The sequence below is a fragment of the Coloeus monedula genome, assembly GCF_965178545.1.
Source record: "Coloeus monedula genome assembly, chromosome: 1".
Lineage (NCBI taxonomy): Eukaryota > Metazoa > Chordata > Aves > Passeriformes > Corvidae > Coloeus > Coloeus monedula.
Window position 1 is genome coordinate 125,219,011 of NC_138781.1, and position 19,628 is coordinate 125,238,638.

The window sequence follows — 19,628 nt, forward strand, 5'->3', positions numbered from 1 at the left end:
CGTTCTTTCTTTGAACATATTTCTGGTGCAGAGAGATGCTGCCTCACTTCCAAAGTTTGAAGGTGATGAACAGGACACAGAGTTGTTTCTACACATTAGAAAGAATGTCTTTCAGGAACATCCTCATACTTAGATCTCATTAATGTTGTTAATGCAAATAGGCCATTTATAAGTTTTGTGCTAATATTTATAAAGCTTAATGAATGAGCAAGGGCAATGGTAGTTTGGAAGATGCTGAAATAATTGGGAGGATTCTATGCACACACTTCACACATACATGCATTCTGTATTTTTCAACTGCTTTCAGTCTACTGTCATTATCATTAAAGTCTAAGTTAACTGACATTAGTTTTATCTCTGCAGTTCCTGGCCAGGAGACAAAGGATAGGTTTTGGTGAAGTGCAGTAAGAATGTTTAAATAAATGGCTTGCAAGCCTGAATGTCTTTCTTAAGTGACGTATCTGAACTGCTGCACTGGATACAGTGGAGAGAAGGGGCACCAGGGAATTCTGCTAGAGCTGTACAAATTCATTTATCCCTGCATTTGAATTGACATGCTTCCAAAGCCATCTTGATAACATCCCCTGCTTTCAGCTTGTGTTTATCTTTTAGGAATAAGGCTGTTGCATAAATTGTTTACTGGAGACACTGAGGACCTCTGTCTGTGTTTATGCATTATTCCCCTAAATGAACTCATAGTTTCAAAATGTTAAAAAATATTTTTCAATGCTCAGTGTTATTTAGAAATACATAAAAAATTACCTGGGCCTGCCTCCAAAAATGTTAGTTATAGACCTGGAATATTTTGCTTCAGAGAAAGAACAAAAAATTATTACAGTACAATTTTAATGTCTTAATAAACTCTTATGCCCTTTTTTTCCCCCTGATAATTTTGATTCTCTGTGAAGTAAACATTTAATTAGCAGGTACTATTATAAGCACATAATTTGTTATGAAACTAAATTGCTAATATTAAATATTTATCTCATCTTCCATAGCTACTATAGCAATACTGTTCTGATCTTTTGTGAAGCTATTGCCTGAAAAAAATGTCATAAGCTTACAATATTACATAAAACAGAAAATGCACAGGAAGAGTTACAAAATTTGGGGAAAAATTCATCCAGAGTTATCTTGGTTTCACAGAGTGCTGAAACTCTGTATCTGAAAGGGAGTTTGAACATGTAACAGTATGTAATGATAGAGACTGAATATATGTAAGTGTATTTATTTTAAATCATATGCAAAATTAATATTTATTCTTTGAAAGAATGGATATATCTGTGTATGTCCAGAACTGAAAACAGATTTGTATGGAATGTGTAGAGGTGCTGTTGTGTGCCTGTATGGGTTTATACTCAGGTGTATCTGTATGTCTTACATCAACTTACATGAGATTTAAGAGATTTAAAAACTTGTGTTGAAACATGCAAAGATATTGCAGGCATTTGTTGTCCTTTGTGGTTTGGAGTCTCCTAGTTTGAAGTCACTTGATTTAAATATTACTCATGTTTTTATAAATGTCTAAAGCACTGTCATGATAACAACCTTTAAGGAATCATTTTTCTTCATTTATCTTAGATTCTACTAAGACACTAGAGAGCTTCCTTTATTCAGTCACCTTTGTTTCGTATGAGTCTTACATGACTAAGGTGCATAAGGGGATGAAGTACAGTTAAGACAAAATGTACAAAAATCCAGCAGAGGTTTGTAGAAGAGAAAGATAACTCCATTTCATTTCCAGAAGCATTTCCAGGACATGGAAAGTGAGATCTTCTCATCAGGCTAACCTTTGGAAGTATGTCTTAAGGAGGTTAAGGAGTTACTGAAAGCTGATAATAATTTGCTGTAAAAAACTTGAATAATCCAACGTAAGAATATTAGAAGAGCAGTTTGGTTTTCAAGTACTGCCACAGACCACTGACTAGTTTTTATTCCGTATTTAATCAGAGTTGTATTTATGAATGAAATTGTATATTCAAAAAAGGATTAATCCTTATAACCCTGGGGTTTTTTCCCTGATGCTTTTTCCCAGATATGAAAATATACCCTATAAAATGCAAATAAAAATGTCCTTTTCCACCATAAAAATCTGGGGACAGAGAATATCTAAAAACAAGTTGAAAATTAAAATATTGGAGTTCTCTTACATACATTTTCCCCCTTCCCATCTCTTATTTAGTTTCATTTATTTCAGAGGAAGTGATCACAGAATAATATATTCTTCCATTTAGAGATTGGTATTGGGTAATTAATATCCATTTGAAATAAGCATTTAGGAATGTGAGTAATTTAATAGAGATTAATATTCTGTAGTGAGCTCAACAATCCCGATTATTTTTTGGATGGAGAATTCACAGTGAGGAACAAAGTGACAAGTGCTCAAAATCTCTTAGGGGAACAAGTGAACCAGGTCTAGTGATATGTCTGAAATAAAAGTGTTTGAAGATGAGTTCACTTCTGAGTAATTTACTGTGTTCTTCATCTATTCCTCTGTATTTACATGGGATTAAATACAGGTGACTTTAACCAGAGGAGAACTAGCATAAAAAAACATTTGGCAAAAAAAAAAAATGTTGTTAGTGTTCTAAAAATGCATTAATAAGGACAGAGTTATCAGCAGCTTCCAACTATTTTGTATGCTGGTAAATGTGACTGGGCTTTTTTGCATATGCATGAACAGCATTACAATAAAGCTGTTGATTTATAAGGATAAATCTGTGATATATTTTAAAGATGCATGGTTCACAATGATCACTTGCATTCAAGGCAGTGTTTATTTGGAACAGATTAGGAATGATGTAAAATATATCCCATATAACATTTTACTTCTGTAGAATTATGCCTGCTTTTCTAAAAGAGAAGGCAGCTACACTGTTCAAAGCAATTTTTTTGTGAGTAGAGATGATATCAAACCTGTACTTTCATCATTTGTTAATCGTTTGAACTGTGCTACACCTTTCCTGGTGGGATGAGAGTCTGGCCAGGGAAGTGCCATCACTCACTGCAGTGATCCGCAGCAGCCGCTTGTCAGCTGTGATGCAGCTCCAGCCTGACGGACTGTGGAGCCCTGGGTGCCCTCTGTGAATGAGGCCACCAGTTTGGGTCTCCCTCCTCTTATCAATCATTCTTCTCCCTGAAATTACTTCAGTTTAATGTCTTTAAACTGTGGTCTCTCTCTGAATTTGCTTGGCATTTAATGAAAGATTTAAAAATTAGTAAGAGGTGAATGACAATGACAATTGCATGAGCCTGACTTCTTTAGGAAACCAACAAAACTTCCTAGACTACAGATTAAAATTTTTGGTGAGGTAATAATTTCAAATTAATTTCAGATAGGCTGTCAAGAATTATTTAATTAATGCTTTTGTTTGTTGTTTTTATTTGGTCATTATGACCAAGTCTTGCACACTTGGCCATATGTTTTTATTGTGCATTTTAAATACATATCTATCAAGTTACCTCATAGTATATTTTACAAAAAATTTCCTGAAACTGTGTTGAGTGGGTTCCAGAAAATGCAAATAATTTTGAGTACCACAGTGTTCAATAAAGAAGAGACTGGGGAGATGGTCTGTTTGTTGACAACCCTTTCAAACTGCTATGCTGCCCTGATGATTTAGTTGCCATTTCTGAAAAGAATACTTCTTGCAGTGATAAAACAGTACTGGCAATGTTGATTAGGAAATTCTCTGATATTCCCAGAAGTGCTGCTTTGCAGAGATACAGTGCCAAATTTATGGTAATTTAAAGTAAGGGCAACCCTTACTAAGTAGTTGGAACTGAAGAGAATTTAAATCATTGAGGAATTTGTCCTGTTATGATGTGTCAGCATAGAGCAAGAGCTTCTGTGAAGGTGTATATTTGAGTTATTTTGGAATTGCTTCTTTTAGCTAATTCCTACTATTTATTTTATTTATGTTAAGAAATGATATTTTGTAGTCTTTTGCATAAAATTTTATATATTCTACATAATAAGCACCAGATTCCTGATCCTAAATGGGGACACAATTATTTTTATTGTATAATATATAAATATGAAACGAGATTAAAAGTATTCCATTTTCTTTTTATCTGTGTAAGTCTCAGACAGTTTGGACCTTGGATGCCATGACTGTCAGACCTGGAGGTTCCCCAAGGCAGAAACTCCTAAAGGACTCCTTAGCAGCAAAAGAACTTCAGACCATGGAAAAACACCTAGCTGGTATGTATGGGATCAAGGAACCATAAAATGCCTAGAAGTACTCACCCAGTTTGCTTTGCCAATATTTCAGATGAAGGAAGGAATTATCTAACTCACCTGCCAGTGAAAATAGATGAAAACCTTAATTTCCCCTTTTTTTTAATTGAAGAAAACACAACTAGTGTTTTATTTGTAGATTTAATGAACTTCACTGTAAGTACAGTACTTGAACATTAATAAAACTGTATTAAATATTCTGTGGTCTGAAAGCATAATAATGCACTTATTTTTTTGTTTCCATGTTTCACCCAGACTTATGCAATCAGCAGGTGCCAATGTTTTACTTACTGTTAAACAGTCTTTAAAAGCAGGCTGAAATGGGTCTTTAGCTGGTGAATAGATTGCTTTACAGAAAAACTCACCTTGTTTATGAGACTTCTGGTTGAGTGAAGCCTTTTAATTTGTGTGCCTTGGAACACCTGCAGTATTTTTGATGGGATAACCATTTCTGAAAAGTCAAACAAAAAAAGTGTGGTTTTTTGGTAAATAGATGTTTCAGAGCTCTGTAAAGATTATCAGCAAATATTCTAAAATTTAGCTTGCAATTTGTTCTTCTTTGTAACCAATGTTTTATATCTTCAGCTTTCATTGTAAGGTATGACATAGACCTATAGTGTGGTAGTCCTATGTTATGTATGCTATTTATTATATGGTGAAAGCTTCAAAGGGTAAATCTATGAAAAGTAATGTTGCACTGGAACATAAAGACAGTATATGTAAAATGAAGGTAGAAATGAAATTTATCTGATCCTTTTTTCGAGTCATTTAGAGAGTGAGGCAGAGAACACTTTTGGGATGATTTTCTAAAAGACTTTGGATATTTATCTTGCCAATTACACTGGTGTGAAAGACTTGGGAGCTGTATCCTCTTCAGAAAGGGGATGTTGCTGCTGAGGCAGAAGACAAAGCAATGAGCACAGTGAGGGAGGCTTTTTAGGAAAAGATTTTGCTCATAATGGAGCAAGAACTAAAAATTATGATATATACAAATAAAGCCTTTCTGGGTGGGTTTTGTGTCTGACAATAGAGATGCTGTCATTGAAGGGGTTTTTTTGATAGGTTCATATACCTTACCGCTATTAGAGCTGCAGCCACTGCCAAACAAGATTGAAAAATCCATGAGCTCTCTCTCTAAACTGAAACTCCCAGGAGTGTCTAGTGGGAATCAGGAGAGCAGCAAACCAGTATGTGGTTTCTGTAGCATAGCAAGGACCTGTGTACCCCAGGGGCCTGTGCTACCAAGGCAGCACTTGTTTTCCCTTATGTTGCTGCAGTTGTCACTCAGGAGGGGTCTGGTGAAGATCTCCCTACTTTGACTTATGTCCTAACTGTTCTCAATTCCGTGGTCATACAAGCTGTTCTTGTATGCATTATGCTATGAAAAATGCAGTCCCTTGGCAAAGATGACAGTAATAACTACAATATTCAATAGAATATGGAATTTTAAATACTTAATTGACTATAAACTAACTAGCTATATTCACTTAATCTCTGAGATTCCTTCTGCAGCTGTGTGACCCACAAGGTTTTCTCTCTCTCATCAGTGTTGTTCCTGTCATTTGAATTTGGACCTGTTTTTTCAGTAAAGCTGTAACATGAGGTTCAGTCATTCTACCATCCAGTAATTTTTTTCTGGCTGAGAACTTCACATGAAAACAGCCCAATTATTAGACATTAGACTATTGTATTCCTAATAACTCATGTCTTATTGACACCAGTGGTGCTTGAGACAATTATTCCCCTCAAAGACAAGAATAACATAATTTCCATGAATAATCCGTTTTCAGAGTACCTCAGATAATAATGCTGTGGTTTTGCTTAGCCTCATTTGTCTTACACATTTGCAAAAGTTCAAGTGTCTGTGATATCAGCAAGTCTCTTGTTTCAGTTCTCTCAGCAAGCGCAATGGAACCTATTAATTCTTCGAAATGGCTGCCTATCTAGGCAGTAATTTAGATGCCTGGGTTATGACTTGGATTACCTGTAATGATGAAGAATGGTTCCCTGTCTCAGATACACCTTCTTAAGAGGCCTCACCTTCCCTTATGGACTATGTGCTGGATAAAACTCACTCCTAACATAAGGCATAATTTGGTGCCTGTGCCTAAATTAGGGACTAGCAGCAACTGCCAGCAACTACCTCAGCACCTTGATATTTGAAAGAAGCAGTTTTACAAAATCAGATACTGGAGCAATCAGTTTTCTTTTCCTTCTGTACATATGACTCATATATTTTTTTGTCTAAAATCCAGGCTCTTGTGTTATTCAGTTGTATTGTAGTGCTTTGTATTGCCTGCAAATAGAGAATATTTTTTTGGTAGTTGATTCCAATATCTTGCCGATTTGGTTTGTTACACTGATTTTGTGGTCTTTGTATACTTCTGGAAAATATTTTATCACAAAAAGAACTGTTAAAAAATAAACAGTTTGTAAGTGCATGTGAATCATATCCTTATTCTGCTATTTTTTATATGAAAGCAAAATGCCTTTGAGTAGCTCTTTGCTTTTTGTTTTCCTTTAAATGACATCAACAAAGATTTTTAAAAATCCTAAGTCATAATTCAATTGTATTATTTAATATGGATCAGATAATACTGCAAAGCTGGGAATGCATGATTACTTTTTCTTTCTGGTTGAAAAGCTTATATTTAAGCAAATTCAAACAGAGGATGTGTAAATAAAACTGAATAATTATGCTATGGAAACATGTTAATTATATGTAGAGAAATGATTATAATAATTGGTTTATCTGCAGGCTTGATTGCTATATGAAATTAAGGAAACATGAGCCAGCATATAATGTTTATTTAACTCTTACTAAATCATTCAATATTCATGCTATTTCTTAGCATGCTGAATTCACTACAGGCAAGTTGGAGATGTGTAATTTTGCAAAGAGATAGACTAAGCTGGATCTTTACAAGACCATATTCTTCATTTGTTTTAAATCAAGTAGCCCACAGTATTGTTTATTGGCCCCTGAATTTTTGCCAGGCATCTCACAAGTTCTGCACCAAAAAAGGAGTGGGCAGCAGGTTAAGGGAGCTGGTTCTCCCCCTCTAAGATCAGTTCAGTTGGTCAGAGCCTGGTGCTAATAATGCCAAGGTCGTGGGTCCGGTCCCACTATGGCCCAAACTGAAGAGTTTGACTCGATGATCCTTATGGCTCCCTTCCAATTCAGACTATCCTGTGATTCTGTGATTCACTGCTCCACATTCATGAGACCCCACCTGAGTGCTGGATTCAGCTCTGGGACCCCCAGCATAAGAAGGATGTGAACCTGTTTGAGCGGGTCTAGAGGAGGCCACAAAGATGCTCAGAGGGCTGGAGCACCTCTCCTATGAAGACAGCCTGAGAGATTTGGGGTTGTTTGGTCTGGAGAAGGGAAGGCTGCAGGGGAGAGCTAATTGTGGCCTTCCAGTACCTAAAGGGACCGTCAAGAGAGCAGAAGAGGCACTTTTTACATGGATATATAGTGATAGGACAAGGAATAATGGCTTTAAACTAGAAGATGAGAGATTTAGATTAGATGTTGTGAAGAAATTCTTACTGTGTGGGCGGTGAGGCACTGGAACAGGCTGCCCAGAGAAGTTGTGGATCCCCTGTCCCTGACAGTGTTCAAGGCCAGGTGGGAAGGGGCTCTGAGCAACATGATTTAGTGGAAGGCATCCCTGCTCATAACCAGGGGGTTTGGAAGCAGGTTACCTTTAAGGTTTCTTCCAGCCCAAACCATCCTCTGATTCTATGAATTTCCAAAGTGAAAGCATAGTGGAAGAGTAGTTCCAAAGATGTAATAATTTCAAAATGGAAATCATTAATTTTAAGAGGTCAGCAAGGAATCAATTAGAAATATTCTTAACTGTGTGCTAGAAATATTGACTATGTTTTGAAATTTGTTAACAGCAAAATATTTAATTTTTTAGAAGTTGAGAGACACTTTTTTAGATGCTTTCACAACTATTTCAGTTTTACTAGCTTTTCGAGTAATAGCATTTGAATTGTGTGCAGTATGTTGTATTAGACTAGTAACATGAAATTGACATGGTTTATTTTCCTGTTTTCAAGATGTTATAAATTATGTTGATGTTAAGGCAGCACATCTTTAATTATTTAACATACAACATTCCTTTTATACCTAATGGTAAACAAAAGTGAAAGAAAATCTCATTTTCCAATATGCAGTTTAGAATCTGTTTCTTTTAGGACTTTTGGAACCTTAAATAATTGTTATCAAAATAAAAAAATTAAATGCTTATTTTAGACAAGTTGACTTAATAGGTGTCAACTAAATCAGTAGAGCCTTGCTGATTTACAGCTTCTGGGACTGTGACTTGTGCCATTTAAGTGGGAAATGGTATTCCTTTTTTAAAAATAATCAGCTGTCTCTATAAAAATCAAGTACAGTAGAGTACATGCTAGGGAAAATGAAAATTCGTAACAGTAGTGTAAGATAAAATAAACTTGATTAAACTGTTTGTTAAGCTCTACATTTGTACTTGCAAGGACTTTCAATATGTTATCAATGCCAACCTAAATTCCAGCTACCCTTGCCTGACTTTGGATATATTCTGATTTAATTCCTTAGAAGCATTAATATGATTTAAATTATCTCAGGAGACACTTTTCATTCACTTTCCTTAATCTGTTGTGTTTCTAAAACAGATCTTATTTCTTGTGGCTGTGTGAGAGGTAGGGATTGGGCCACCAAATGGCTGTAACCTTTTCTCCTTGGACTCTGGATGCTGGTAATGCCATCACCTGCTGTGGCACTGATGGCAGGCCAGAGCACGAAATTCAGGTTCAAACAGGATCACAAATCTAGATGTGCTAGAGTTCAATGGTTATTTCCCTCAGAGTTTTTGTTGGGCAGTAGACAGCAAGGCCAGAAGCAAAACTTTTGCCTCGAGCCAGTTTTGGATTGCTCTTTGGTGCAGCTGAGTATAGCAAGTTTATATCGCTGCTCCATCTTGGTTTGATACAATCTTATTTTGCAGTAGCTGTGCAAAAGCCATAATTATGTCCAGAGACATAATTTTGATGAAACAAGAGGGATTTTTATAGGTTGTGTTGACAAAGTGGTAATATTTGATTTCTGTGGGATAGTTGTGTTTGCAGTGAATCAAATGTAAATAAACTAGGGAAATGCTTGCCAAACATTTGGACTGTTAATTCAGATGCCTTTTATTTTAAGCATGAATAGATTTTCTCTGCACAGCTTCCGGTTTTCACTTACATTGCAGAAAACCATTTAGAGTTTTAAACCAGAGAGAAACAGTGAGTTTCTTTCTTTTCTGTTTTGTTCGTGTGTGTGTGCACAGACATTGAGAAGGACCTTGCACTGTGGGAAGAAGCAAGGCTTTCAAGAAGCCCTGGTGTCCAGCATCCCAGTGTAGTTACCTCTGACCATCCAGGCACTCTTCAAGCTGCACAGGGCCAAACCCCCAGGCCTCAGGTGCCAACTCCGACGGGGAAGAACATTCAGCTCCAAGGAAGCAAATCACCGCCGCTGCCCACGAACAGCAGAGCACAGGTCTCCAGTGTCACAAGCAGTAGACCTTCAACGCCTGCTGCACAAACCAACAGGCCATCAACTCCAGGGAGCAGACCTATGACCCCAAATAGCTTGTTGTCACGGCCTCTTACCCCTAGCAACCAAGGAAATAGGGAAGGCATTATTAGTATTCAAAGAAGCAGATCTTTGTCATCTAAGAGCCAAATGGGGAGGACCCTCAGTGCCGCTTCAGGGCTTTCTGTGCAAGTGAGTGGAGATGTTGTTGGAACTGTCACTACTCAGAGAAACAGTTTATCAGAAGTAAGATTTTCAATTTAATGTTTTTGCTATGTTTAATAATGTGAAGACTTGATTGCATTTTATGTTCAAGTAACATCCGTATACCTAATGTCACCTACTGTGCTGAAAAGAACTTGAAATATAATGATGAGAAAATTAGCAAGGAAATACTGCTCAGCTTTGAGAGGTACTCATTAGAGAATGTCAGTATTATTACAGAAATACTGAAACACTCGTGCCCCCCAAATTTACCATGAGCTTGGTAGGGCTTGCCTGTATGATGCATAGCAATTTTATTAGCCTTACAGTTTCTCACAGGTGGAATGGTAAGCACAACTTTATCTAATCTTTATGTTCCAGGGTATTTTTTTTCCTGCCACACTGGCAGTGCATGATATTTTATTGGTCTACTTTTTATTTCATTTTTTTGGGCACATTGGAATGATTAGTTAGGCATCACTGAAAGGACAGGTTTTTCCAAAGCACCAAACTGAATTGCAAGAGAAAATGTCCAACATTGTTGAATCACTATCTAATACTATGTGCGTGTTAACTAGGCTGATTTACAGCATAAGAATTTTCTGTCCCATATTAATGGGTTTTACAGGACTAGTCTTTGTTTAAAACAAAGCAGAACAAACAGTTAAAGTACCTTGTAAATTCTGAGTAGGATTCTCCTCTGCTAACCTTAGCTGCCTTAAAGATAACTTCAGTGTGTAGGCAGTGGAAACAAAAGCACCTGTGGAAGAAAAGCCCTGCTGTCTATCTCTATACATGCCTTACAAAGGTGAGTCTTTTCTCAGGATATGCCAGTCCTTCTATACTGACTTGGGAAGGAACTATATGTCTAGACTGCTAATTTTTCAGTGGTGGAGTATGTTTGTTCCCACCATTATTAGCAATCTCTTTGTAATCCATTTGTCAAAGCCTGGAGACCTTTTTTCCAAGACTGAAAATAATATCATACCTTCAGATTGTTTCTGAGAAGTATCATCTGTTTTAGTAATCTGTTGGGTGTGAGACTTGACACAATGTATTATCAGTCTAATGACTTCTAAAGAAAATTTAAAATGTTGTTTATGATAGTGTTGTTTAGGGTTGCTTGTAGGAAAATTAGAGATTTAATACTTAGTATAACCCTGTAATTAATTATATGACATCCATTATTTGTTGCGAAGGAAAGGAAATGAGGCACAGATTACTCTAAAACTAAAGAATTTGGGGAGGAATTCTTAGTTAAATTTGGAGGTAAAATAAATTCTCATTATTTTGGTGTTTGAATGGCAGTGCACTAATCCTATCACTCGAGCTGCTTCTTCACTTACAGTTGAATATCCAGAATAAAGACGTGAGGACTGAAGGTGACTACAGTTCTCCTATAAGTGTCTTCACTGCCAGTTGTTATATTTTCAAAGCACAAGTTTTCCATGAAAAAAAAATCAGTAATTTTAACACTTTTTTTTTACCAAAAAAAAATCACTTTGTGATTCTTGTGAAGTATGGGATGTGTTTGTGTGTTACAATTTTCTCACGTATCAGAAAATGAGAATTGAAATTAGTATTTAACTAAAGGTTGTTCAGAAGAAATGAAGGGTTTAATTATCTCCTACTAAATTCTTCACCCCTCTTTTTCTTCCTTTTTAGGCAGTCTTGTTCTTAACTGATGCATAGTCATGTGATGCCAAGTAAATTACTGTATATACTCCTGAAAGTACGTGTATGTAATGAGCACTGCATCTCCACCAAGGGATATCCAGTCTGCTCATCACTTATGATCTTTCCTGTAAAAAGGCAGGCAATTAAAAATGCTTTCTTCCACAGCCTTTCTGTAGTTATAGTAATAATAACCAAGAGTCCCTTTTAATTTGCTGTGTTTTGTTACCTCTGTTTGCTGACAGCTCTCACAGTAAGTGTCCTGTTACACTTTTAATATATGTATATATTTGTCTCAAGAATTTTAGGAAGTTAGCAATATTATTCTATTTTCCGGTTAGAATAGCATGTCCAGATTCAGCCAGAAATCCACTGTAAAGCTGATGTTAAATGTCAGCATTTCTATGCAGGATCTTATCCTCTGTTAAAATCCCTTCTAGAAGTGACAAATTCTTTTCTTTCTCATTGCTCACTGGGTACAATAGTACCTTGGCTGCTAGTGACCCAGCTCAGACCCTGTTTATCCTTTCTGACATGCACAAGTGACCTTTGATATAATGGAAACTCAACTGGGGACTAGCTCTGCTTCCAGAGGGAAAGCTGCTAGTATGACACGTTCATACGGAAGACCTGCCTCTGCCAGGCTGTAAAGGCCCATGGATATCAGAAAGTAGCTGATGGAGGTACGGCCAATCTACAGCCCTTTTAAGCTGTCTTTGCCCACTAAAGTTCCTGGTCACTTAGAGAAGTGGATTTAGACAGAACATACCCAGGAAATATGTCTGTTCTTTGACATTTTTTGCCATGTTAGATGTTCCCTCCTATTTGTGGCCATATGATCTTATTTTCTTGTGTCACAGCTTCTCTCTGACCATGGAGACATATTTTAAAAAGGCAGAGGTGGTTTGGGGTAGGAGAACAACAAGAGTTGTGTCTTTGTACTTTCACAGATCACAAACATATAAAACTCAAGGCTGATAATGTAATTTATTTTGCGACTTTCATTGTAGGTTTTGTATCCTCTTCCTGTATAAAACCAGTAAAATAAAAGGAGGGAAATTGCCTTTATTCTTATTAGCCTTATGGTCTCAACTGGGAATTTCTACTAGATGTAAATACACTGTGGTTATATTGCCAATCCTATACAAGATACTATGATAAGATTTTGGAAATAATTCTGCTTCTTTACTCGTAGGTGACGTTAATGGAATTAATCAGTACAGCGTTGATATATACTTGATGAAAATAATTCAGTTGAAAAGAATGTGACTACTGGGTACCAGGAGCATGTTTTACCATAAGGAGCTTTATTTGTTTATTTACTTGTTTATATGTTGGGAATTCTAACATATCTCTCAATGCCTTATGTATGCATCCTAGATTGTAACGTGTTTCAGAGTAACATAACAAGTCTAAATAGAAAAATATTGCTAATAAATACAATTCAAAGTTCTTAAGCTTTAGTAAAGTTCATGCTTCAGCATGGGTGGTTTAATCTTGTTATAGCAAAAATCTTAAATAATTTGGCAGGTACTTAACATATCAGCTGTTAAGAATGTTTTGGGGTTTTTTAATGCTCAAGACTTATAATGATCTGAGATTTTGTGGACAAGTTTCTGCCTTCTGGCACACATAATATTACTATGTTCTAACAGGTGTGTTTTATTATCAGCTCTGTTCAAGGCTGAATTGAATTATAGCAAAGAAATGCTACCTAGAGAAATAGTTTTATTATCTCTATAAAGCTAATAAATCTGGGTTCCAAATCCTTTGGCAGAGATACATTTATGCACGTACCTAATCCTTTGGTGTTTTGTATAAATTGGCAAAGGAATGTTGAACCCTGCTTATCTCTTTAGGATGGATTCCATTAAAGTGACACAATTCTGTGATACTTGTCAATAGCTGTAGAGATGAAAATACTACTGACTCCCTTTTTTCCCATATCATTTTCTGAACACATGAAATTTTACAATTTTATTTATTGAGATAGTTTCAAGTGATATTCAGCAATCCTTATTAGTCTGTCATTCTTAAGAGCAGGAAACTTCATCTTACTTGAATATAGCCTTGATTAATAAACCTTTTATTCCTATTTACTGGAGTACAGAGCATAACTTGTGATGAGGACCCTCTTTTTGGTCAGATACTTTCATTCTGTTCCACTGCCTGGCTCAAGTCTTTGCTCTGTGTTTTTGGAAGATTAAAAAGTATGTGGATCAGTGTGAGAGTCACTCATCCCTAATGCAAGAATCCTGTTACATGAACCAAAACATGTTCAGTGTTGTCGTCAGCAACCTTCTCAAACACATTGGAAATGGCAATTCATGAGTGAGGCCTGGAGCTCCTGCCTGAGTTTACTGCTGGGCCATGGCAGCAATCTTTGTGGAGTTTTTTAACACATTACTAACAGAATTAATAATTTACTCCCAGCGAGAGAGATCTTGATTGAGCAGCCTTCAGTCTCCCAAAACTGATTTCAAAAAGCCTGAATTCTGTGTTTAAATCAGATAGCCTAAGAATAAAATTTATGTTGTAGTACAATTTACCTTTAAATATGTAGATTCTGGTTTCAGCTGATGTAAGACAACAAAGGGTTATTACCCACCTTTTTTTTTTCAAGAACTTATAAAAATCTGGCCACTAATTTTATGATATCTGGGCAATGTTAAAGTTTTCTTTTAGAGACTAAACTTGCATGTTTGAACTGCTTTTGAAAATAAAACTGTGCATTCCAGGCTCATCTCTCCCCTTGAATATTGCAAAGGAATGTGTCAAAGTATTTTATATGTCTGTGTGTGTACATGTTCATACATATATGTGTCTGCATGGAAAAATATTTTTATACACATACATATATATAATATATAAAAAGTAGGTAATTTTAAAACATTTTCAAAAGTATATATTCAGCTGCATATGGATTTTTAACCATGTAAAACATTTATATTTTGATGTTTTATGGTATCTTGGAGACAAAAGTTTCCCTAACATTTTTCCTTCCTAAGCCTTCTCCTTCTGCAATAAAACCATAGGTTCTAAATCAGGTTTCAGATTCTTGTTCTTATTAGACTAGAAACAGTGAAAATTTTGACAAATCAAAGCCTCATTTAAGCAAAATGCATTTGAAATGTCTATGCAGTCCAAAAACTGCAGGGTCAGATGTAATATCTGCAGTTTTGTTCTGTCACTGCATTTCCAAGATGAGTATATATGTGCCTGTCATATCTGTGTTTATAGCAGATAGACAGCTAAATAGACCTCTTCATTTTGGTGGTTTTGGGTTCATTTTTTTGTTTGTTTGTTTTACTGAATAGATAAATAATTTCTAAGGAGCCTGCATATCCTCTACATTCTGGTTTTATTTCACAGCAAAGTTTTTTTATTCTTAAAGTCTTTCTCCTGCCTAGTTAATTGAGGCTACTGTTTGCTGCAGTCTTCATTTATACAGAACAATTGTCTGTCATTTAATCTAAAATAGATCTGTTTGTGGCAGGATGAATTCTTACAACAGTTTCAACTTGCTCATCAACCTTGGATATTGCCAAGTGACACAGAAAGTGAAGGAGTGGAAGCTGACCAAGACAAATGTAAGTATATATGTAAGGACCAGATAATACATCAAAAACCATCAACTTAACTTCTATTTTCCATATATTAAAATACTGTGGAGATGTCATGCCTGCTCACAGGAGCTTTTCTCACAAGTACCAATTACTTATTTGTCTGAGGGCTAGACCTTACAGGATTGATTTGCAGAAGCTTTCCTGCAGTCACTGAGCAATGACAAAATGATCACAGACCACACTTTACTTAATCTAAGTGAAACCATTTGTCCTGATGTGTTAAAGTAGCTATTCCAGAGAAGTAACCTGAACTTGAAATAGGCAGTCTGTTTAATAAATCTGTATTCACCAGCAAAAAAAAAAAAAAAACAAACCCTAAAAAACTTCAGATCTGAAAAGTAGAGCCTCCCTTCTTAGGCCTGTCACTCTATTGTCTCTGTTTTGCTTGCATTCTTCTTAATTCATCTGTATTAATAAAAAAGTTCTTAATCATACAAGTAATCCTTAATATCCTACACTCTTTGAAGTATTTTTGTAATCATGGAAGTGAAGGTCAGCAGGATCAGAGCCTAAATGACAGAACAAGTAACTACAAATAACAGGCTATAAATTGCAATTCTTTCAAACTGTAGCAAGTTCCCGCTGCCTACAATGTACCTGTAAATGATCTTACTGTTTCACATTTTCTTTAATTCACAGTAATTTTGTGATCTGCAAGGGTGAATATGCAAACTGTTTCCTAACAGATATTAGGTGATACACGTGAAAAGAACAGATGATTTAATCAGCATGTTTAGAAAACTCAATACTGGTTTAAACATGAAGAGTTAACATATGAAAAAGACACTTTCTTTACAGAAGGGAACAATTCTGTAAGGGATTAAGGATTCATAATAAACATTCCAGATAAACAGAATGTATTTTTACATTATGCTAGTTAAAAGAATTGTTTTCTACTCATACATCAGTTTCACAAATTCATACATAGCCCAGAGTTTGACTGGAATTTAAATTTATGCAGTGAGGTTCTGAAGAGCATGTGCCAGGTCTTTTTGAGCACTAGTAAAATGTTAAAATGAGATTGTGTGCAGCCAGCTGATTTTAGTCCAAAGCCAGTAATATGACTTCCACCAGAGCCTTTCAGTTATCTTTGGACTGAAGCTCCCCTTAGGAGGCTCAAGAGATACCCTGGCACCTGCCTTTTATGTGCATGCAATTTTTCCTCTGTATTTTCTGTAATGAATTTACAGTCCCACAAACATTGGTTGGATTGGCTGTGCACACACAGGCTGATGCCAATTATGTGACCAGGGAGACTGATGCTCCGGGACATATCAGGTGCGCAGCATGGTTTCTTACAGCTGCTGTACTTGAATTGTGTGGGTGTGAGGACTTGTGAGCACCTAAAATCCTGTACTGTAGTGTTCCAAGAATCCTGGTAGGTCACTCTCACTGCCCAAAAAACAAAGTGTTAAGTTAAAAAAGTATGTTGTTAAGGTCAATGTCCAAATCCCTCTTGAATAGTGACAGACTTGAGGTAGTGACCATCTCTCTCAGATGCCTGTTCCAGTCTTTCATCCTCTCAGTAAAGGAATGCTTTCTAATGTCCAGTCTGAATCTCCCCTGGCACAGCTTTGAGCCATTGCCATATGTTCTGTCACTGAATACCAGGGAGAAGACATCAGTGCCTCTCTCTCCACATGCCCTCCTCTGGAAGCTATGGACAGTAAGGTTGCTCCTCAGCTTCATTTTCTGCAAACTAGACAAGCCCAAAGTCCTTAGCTGCCCCTCATAGGTCATTCCTTCCAGCCCTCTCACCAGCTTTGTTGCCCTTATCTGGACACATTCAAGGACCTTCACACCATTCTTAAATTGTGGTGCCCAGAAGTGCACACAGTGCTCCAGGTGAGGCTGCACCAATGCTGAACACAGTGGGATAATCACCTTCTTGAGGAGCTGGTGGTGCTGCGTTTGATGCACCCCAGCATGGGGTTTGCCCTGTTGGCTTCCAGGACATGCTGCTGACACTTGCTGTGCCTGCTGCCAGCCAGCACCCCCAGATCCCTTTCTGCAGAGAGGCTCTCCAGCCACTCCTCTCCCAGTTTATACTTGTGCCTGATATTAGTCCATCCCAGCTGCAGAATCTGGTATTTTAACTTGTTAAACTTCATGCCATTAATCACTGTCCAGCATTCTGGTCTGCATAGATCCCTCTGCAAGGCCTCTTGTCCCTCCAGAGAGTCAGCAGCACCTCCCAGTTTGGGATCATCAGCAAATGTGCTGATGGTGGATTCAACTCCTGCCTGCAGGTTATTGGTAAATGTATTGAACAGAACTGGTCCTAGAACTGACCCCTGGGGAACACCACTGGTGACCAGTTGCCAGCCACATGTAGCCCCATTCACTGCAACCCTTTGAGCTCTGCCCTTCACCCAGTTCTTTACCCAGCACAGCCTGCAGCCACTCATCCCCCACAGCTGGACAAGTTGTCCTGAAGGATGCTATGAGGGACAGTATCAAAAGCCTTGCTAAAATCCAGAAAAAACACATCCATCACCTTTTCTTCATCCACTGGGTGGGTGCCCTTAGCATAGAAGGCTATCAAAGTAGTTAAACAGGACTTTCCCTTTGTGAACCCATGTTGACTGCAGTGTAGTTAGCTGGTGCACCCTCTATAATAGATCACTGTTTCTACTCATATAACTAAAGTGATGGAACAAAAAATGTTTTATTCAAGTAATACTTCCTGTAATTGAAATCTAAGAGTGAAAAATGTTATTAAAAATAACTAATGGTGGTAACATTCCTGTCTCAGTTTTTATGCTAGTGACATTGTCAAGAAAGTGCACAGCTGCCACTGATGACAAAGAGAAGCTGCCAATTCCTGGTTGCAAAGTGGAGTCAGCAAGGGGCTTTGGCACACTTGCTGATGCCAGTGATTGTAGGTAGAGCAGCTGGCAAGATTACACATCATTTTTCACCCCAAAGTAATAAATCTGTCTGGATATTTTGTGTGTGATTTAGTGTTGAGAAGGCCCAGGAGTTCCTAATTTGTGAGTTTGAGCAGAAGAGCTGCAAAATTAATCTTTACAATAGCAACACCTGTTCTTTAACTCAGCTTTTAATAAATTACATGTGGATAATGTTTACCACATTCTTTGACTACTTTGAGATAATAGCAGCCAGGTGTAAAGCTAGTTTTTGGTAGTGGGAAAACAATGCGAAAAGAGAAACTCTGTGAGTCACCTTGAATTCTTTAATACCTTCTGGTTAGAGTTTTACAAGAAAAAAGAATGAAAAAGTAAGGGGGGAGCAGTTTCAAATGTATTCAGATGTAAGAGTTTAGAGAGGCTATTTTCAAAGGAAGTGATAACAGAACTGGCTGACTTCGGAATCTCAACATCTCTCGACAAACATCATTTGCAAAACAGCGCGTATCTTGTCTTATGGAAATGAGATCTTGGTTCTCAGTTCTTGTAAATCAGACTTTACATTTTAAATTCTCCAGGCTCTCTGACAGCATTTAAAAAATTTATCCTTAGCAGCAAGTTTCAATGATAACTGGAAGTCAATAATTTTTAAACCTTCCTACTGATTATAACAACATTTTAAATCAAATAGCTACTCTCATAAAAGGGTATAAATTATTCTAGCTTAAATGATTTGTTACATTAAAGAAGGAAAGAAAAATATTTTTAAGAAGCTTTGTTGATTTTTTAGCATACCCTTTCCTTTTCTTCTTTTTGCACTTAATCAAATTTGTGGCCATAGCTCAGAGAAAGAGATAGTGTATAATTATTTGCTCTTGTAATGTACATTTTGTTATTAAAAATAGGAATTAACACAGGCACTTTAAGAGCTATTATACTTTAGTAATTAAATCTCTTCTGCTTGCTAAGTGTATTCTCCTTTGAAACTCTACACAATGAGAGATTAAAGTTGTCGAGGCAGTATGATACAAAATCAAGGACCTGTGGTGTTCTTTTAGAGTCACTAAAAATGTCTCTAGACAGAGCCTCATGAGTGTTCTTCCTCAGCTGTCATTCTGGAGACAGTTCCCCATTATTTTCTACAGTAGATTGCTTCTGTGCTGATTCTCTGCAAAGAGCTTTCAGAGAATGCACAGAGATCATTCTTGGAAAAAGGAGGGATGTGGGGAAAATATTTACCACTTGCATAATCCTTTACTTTGATGAAAGTTCTTTGAGCTGGCAAGAATATATTTTCTTCTTTATGGGGTACTGACACAGAAACAGAAGAACTGCACCTACTACCACCAGAACATTTTTTAGCCAGCTTTTGTGAGAAGAAATTAATCCTTTCAGGGGACTCACAGGAGTCTGCTTGAATTTTCACTTGAGAACAAGTTCTACAA

The 19,628-nt window shown here is 36.8% G+C and overlaps 1 protein-coding gene across 1 annotated transcript in view; it reads left to right on the forward strand.

Moving 5' to 3' along the window:
* LOC309580624 (uncharacterized protein C8orf34 homolog) overlaps nucleotides 1–15,327 on the forward strand; it is a gene marked incomplete at both ends in the record, with an annotated part of 143,006 nt that extends 127,679 nt beyond the window's left edge. The window contains 3 exons of the mRNA XM_082294738.1: nucleotides 4,084–4,204; nucleotides 9,562–10,055; nucleotides 15,184–15,327. Of these exons, the coding sequence (XP_082150864.1) occupies nucleotides 4,084–4,204; nucleotides 9,562–10,055; nucleotides 15,184–15,327 (759 nt within the window). The remainder of the gene's footprint in view (nucleotides 1–4,083; nucleotides 4,205–9,561; nucleotides 10,056–15,183) is intronic.
* Between the last annotated feature and the right edge of the window lie 4,301 nt (nucleotides 15,328–19,628).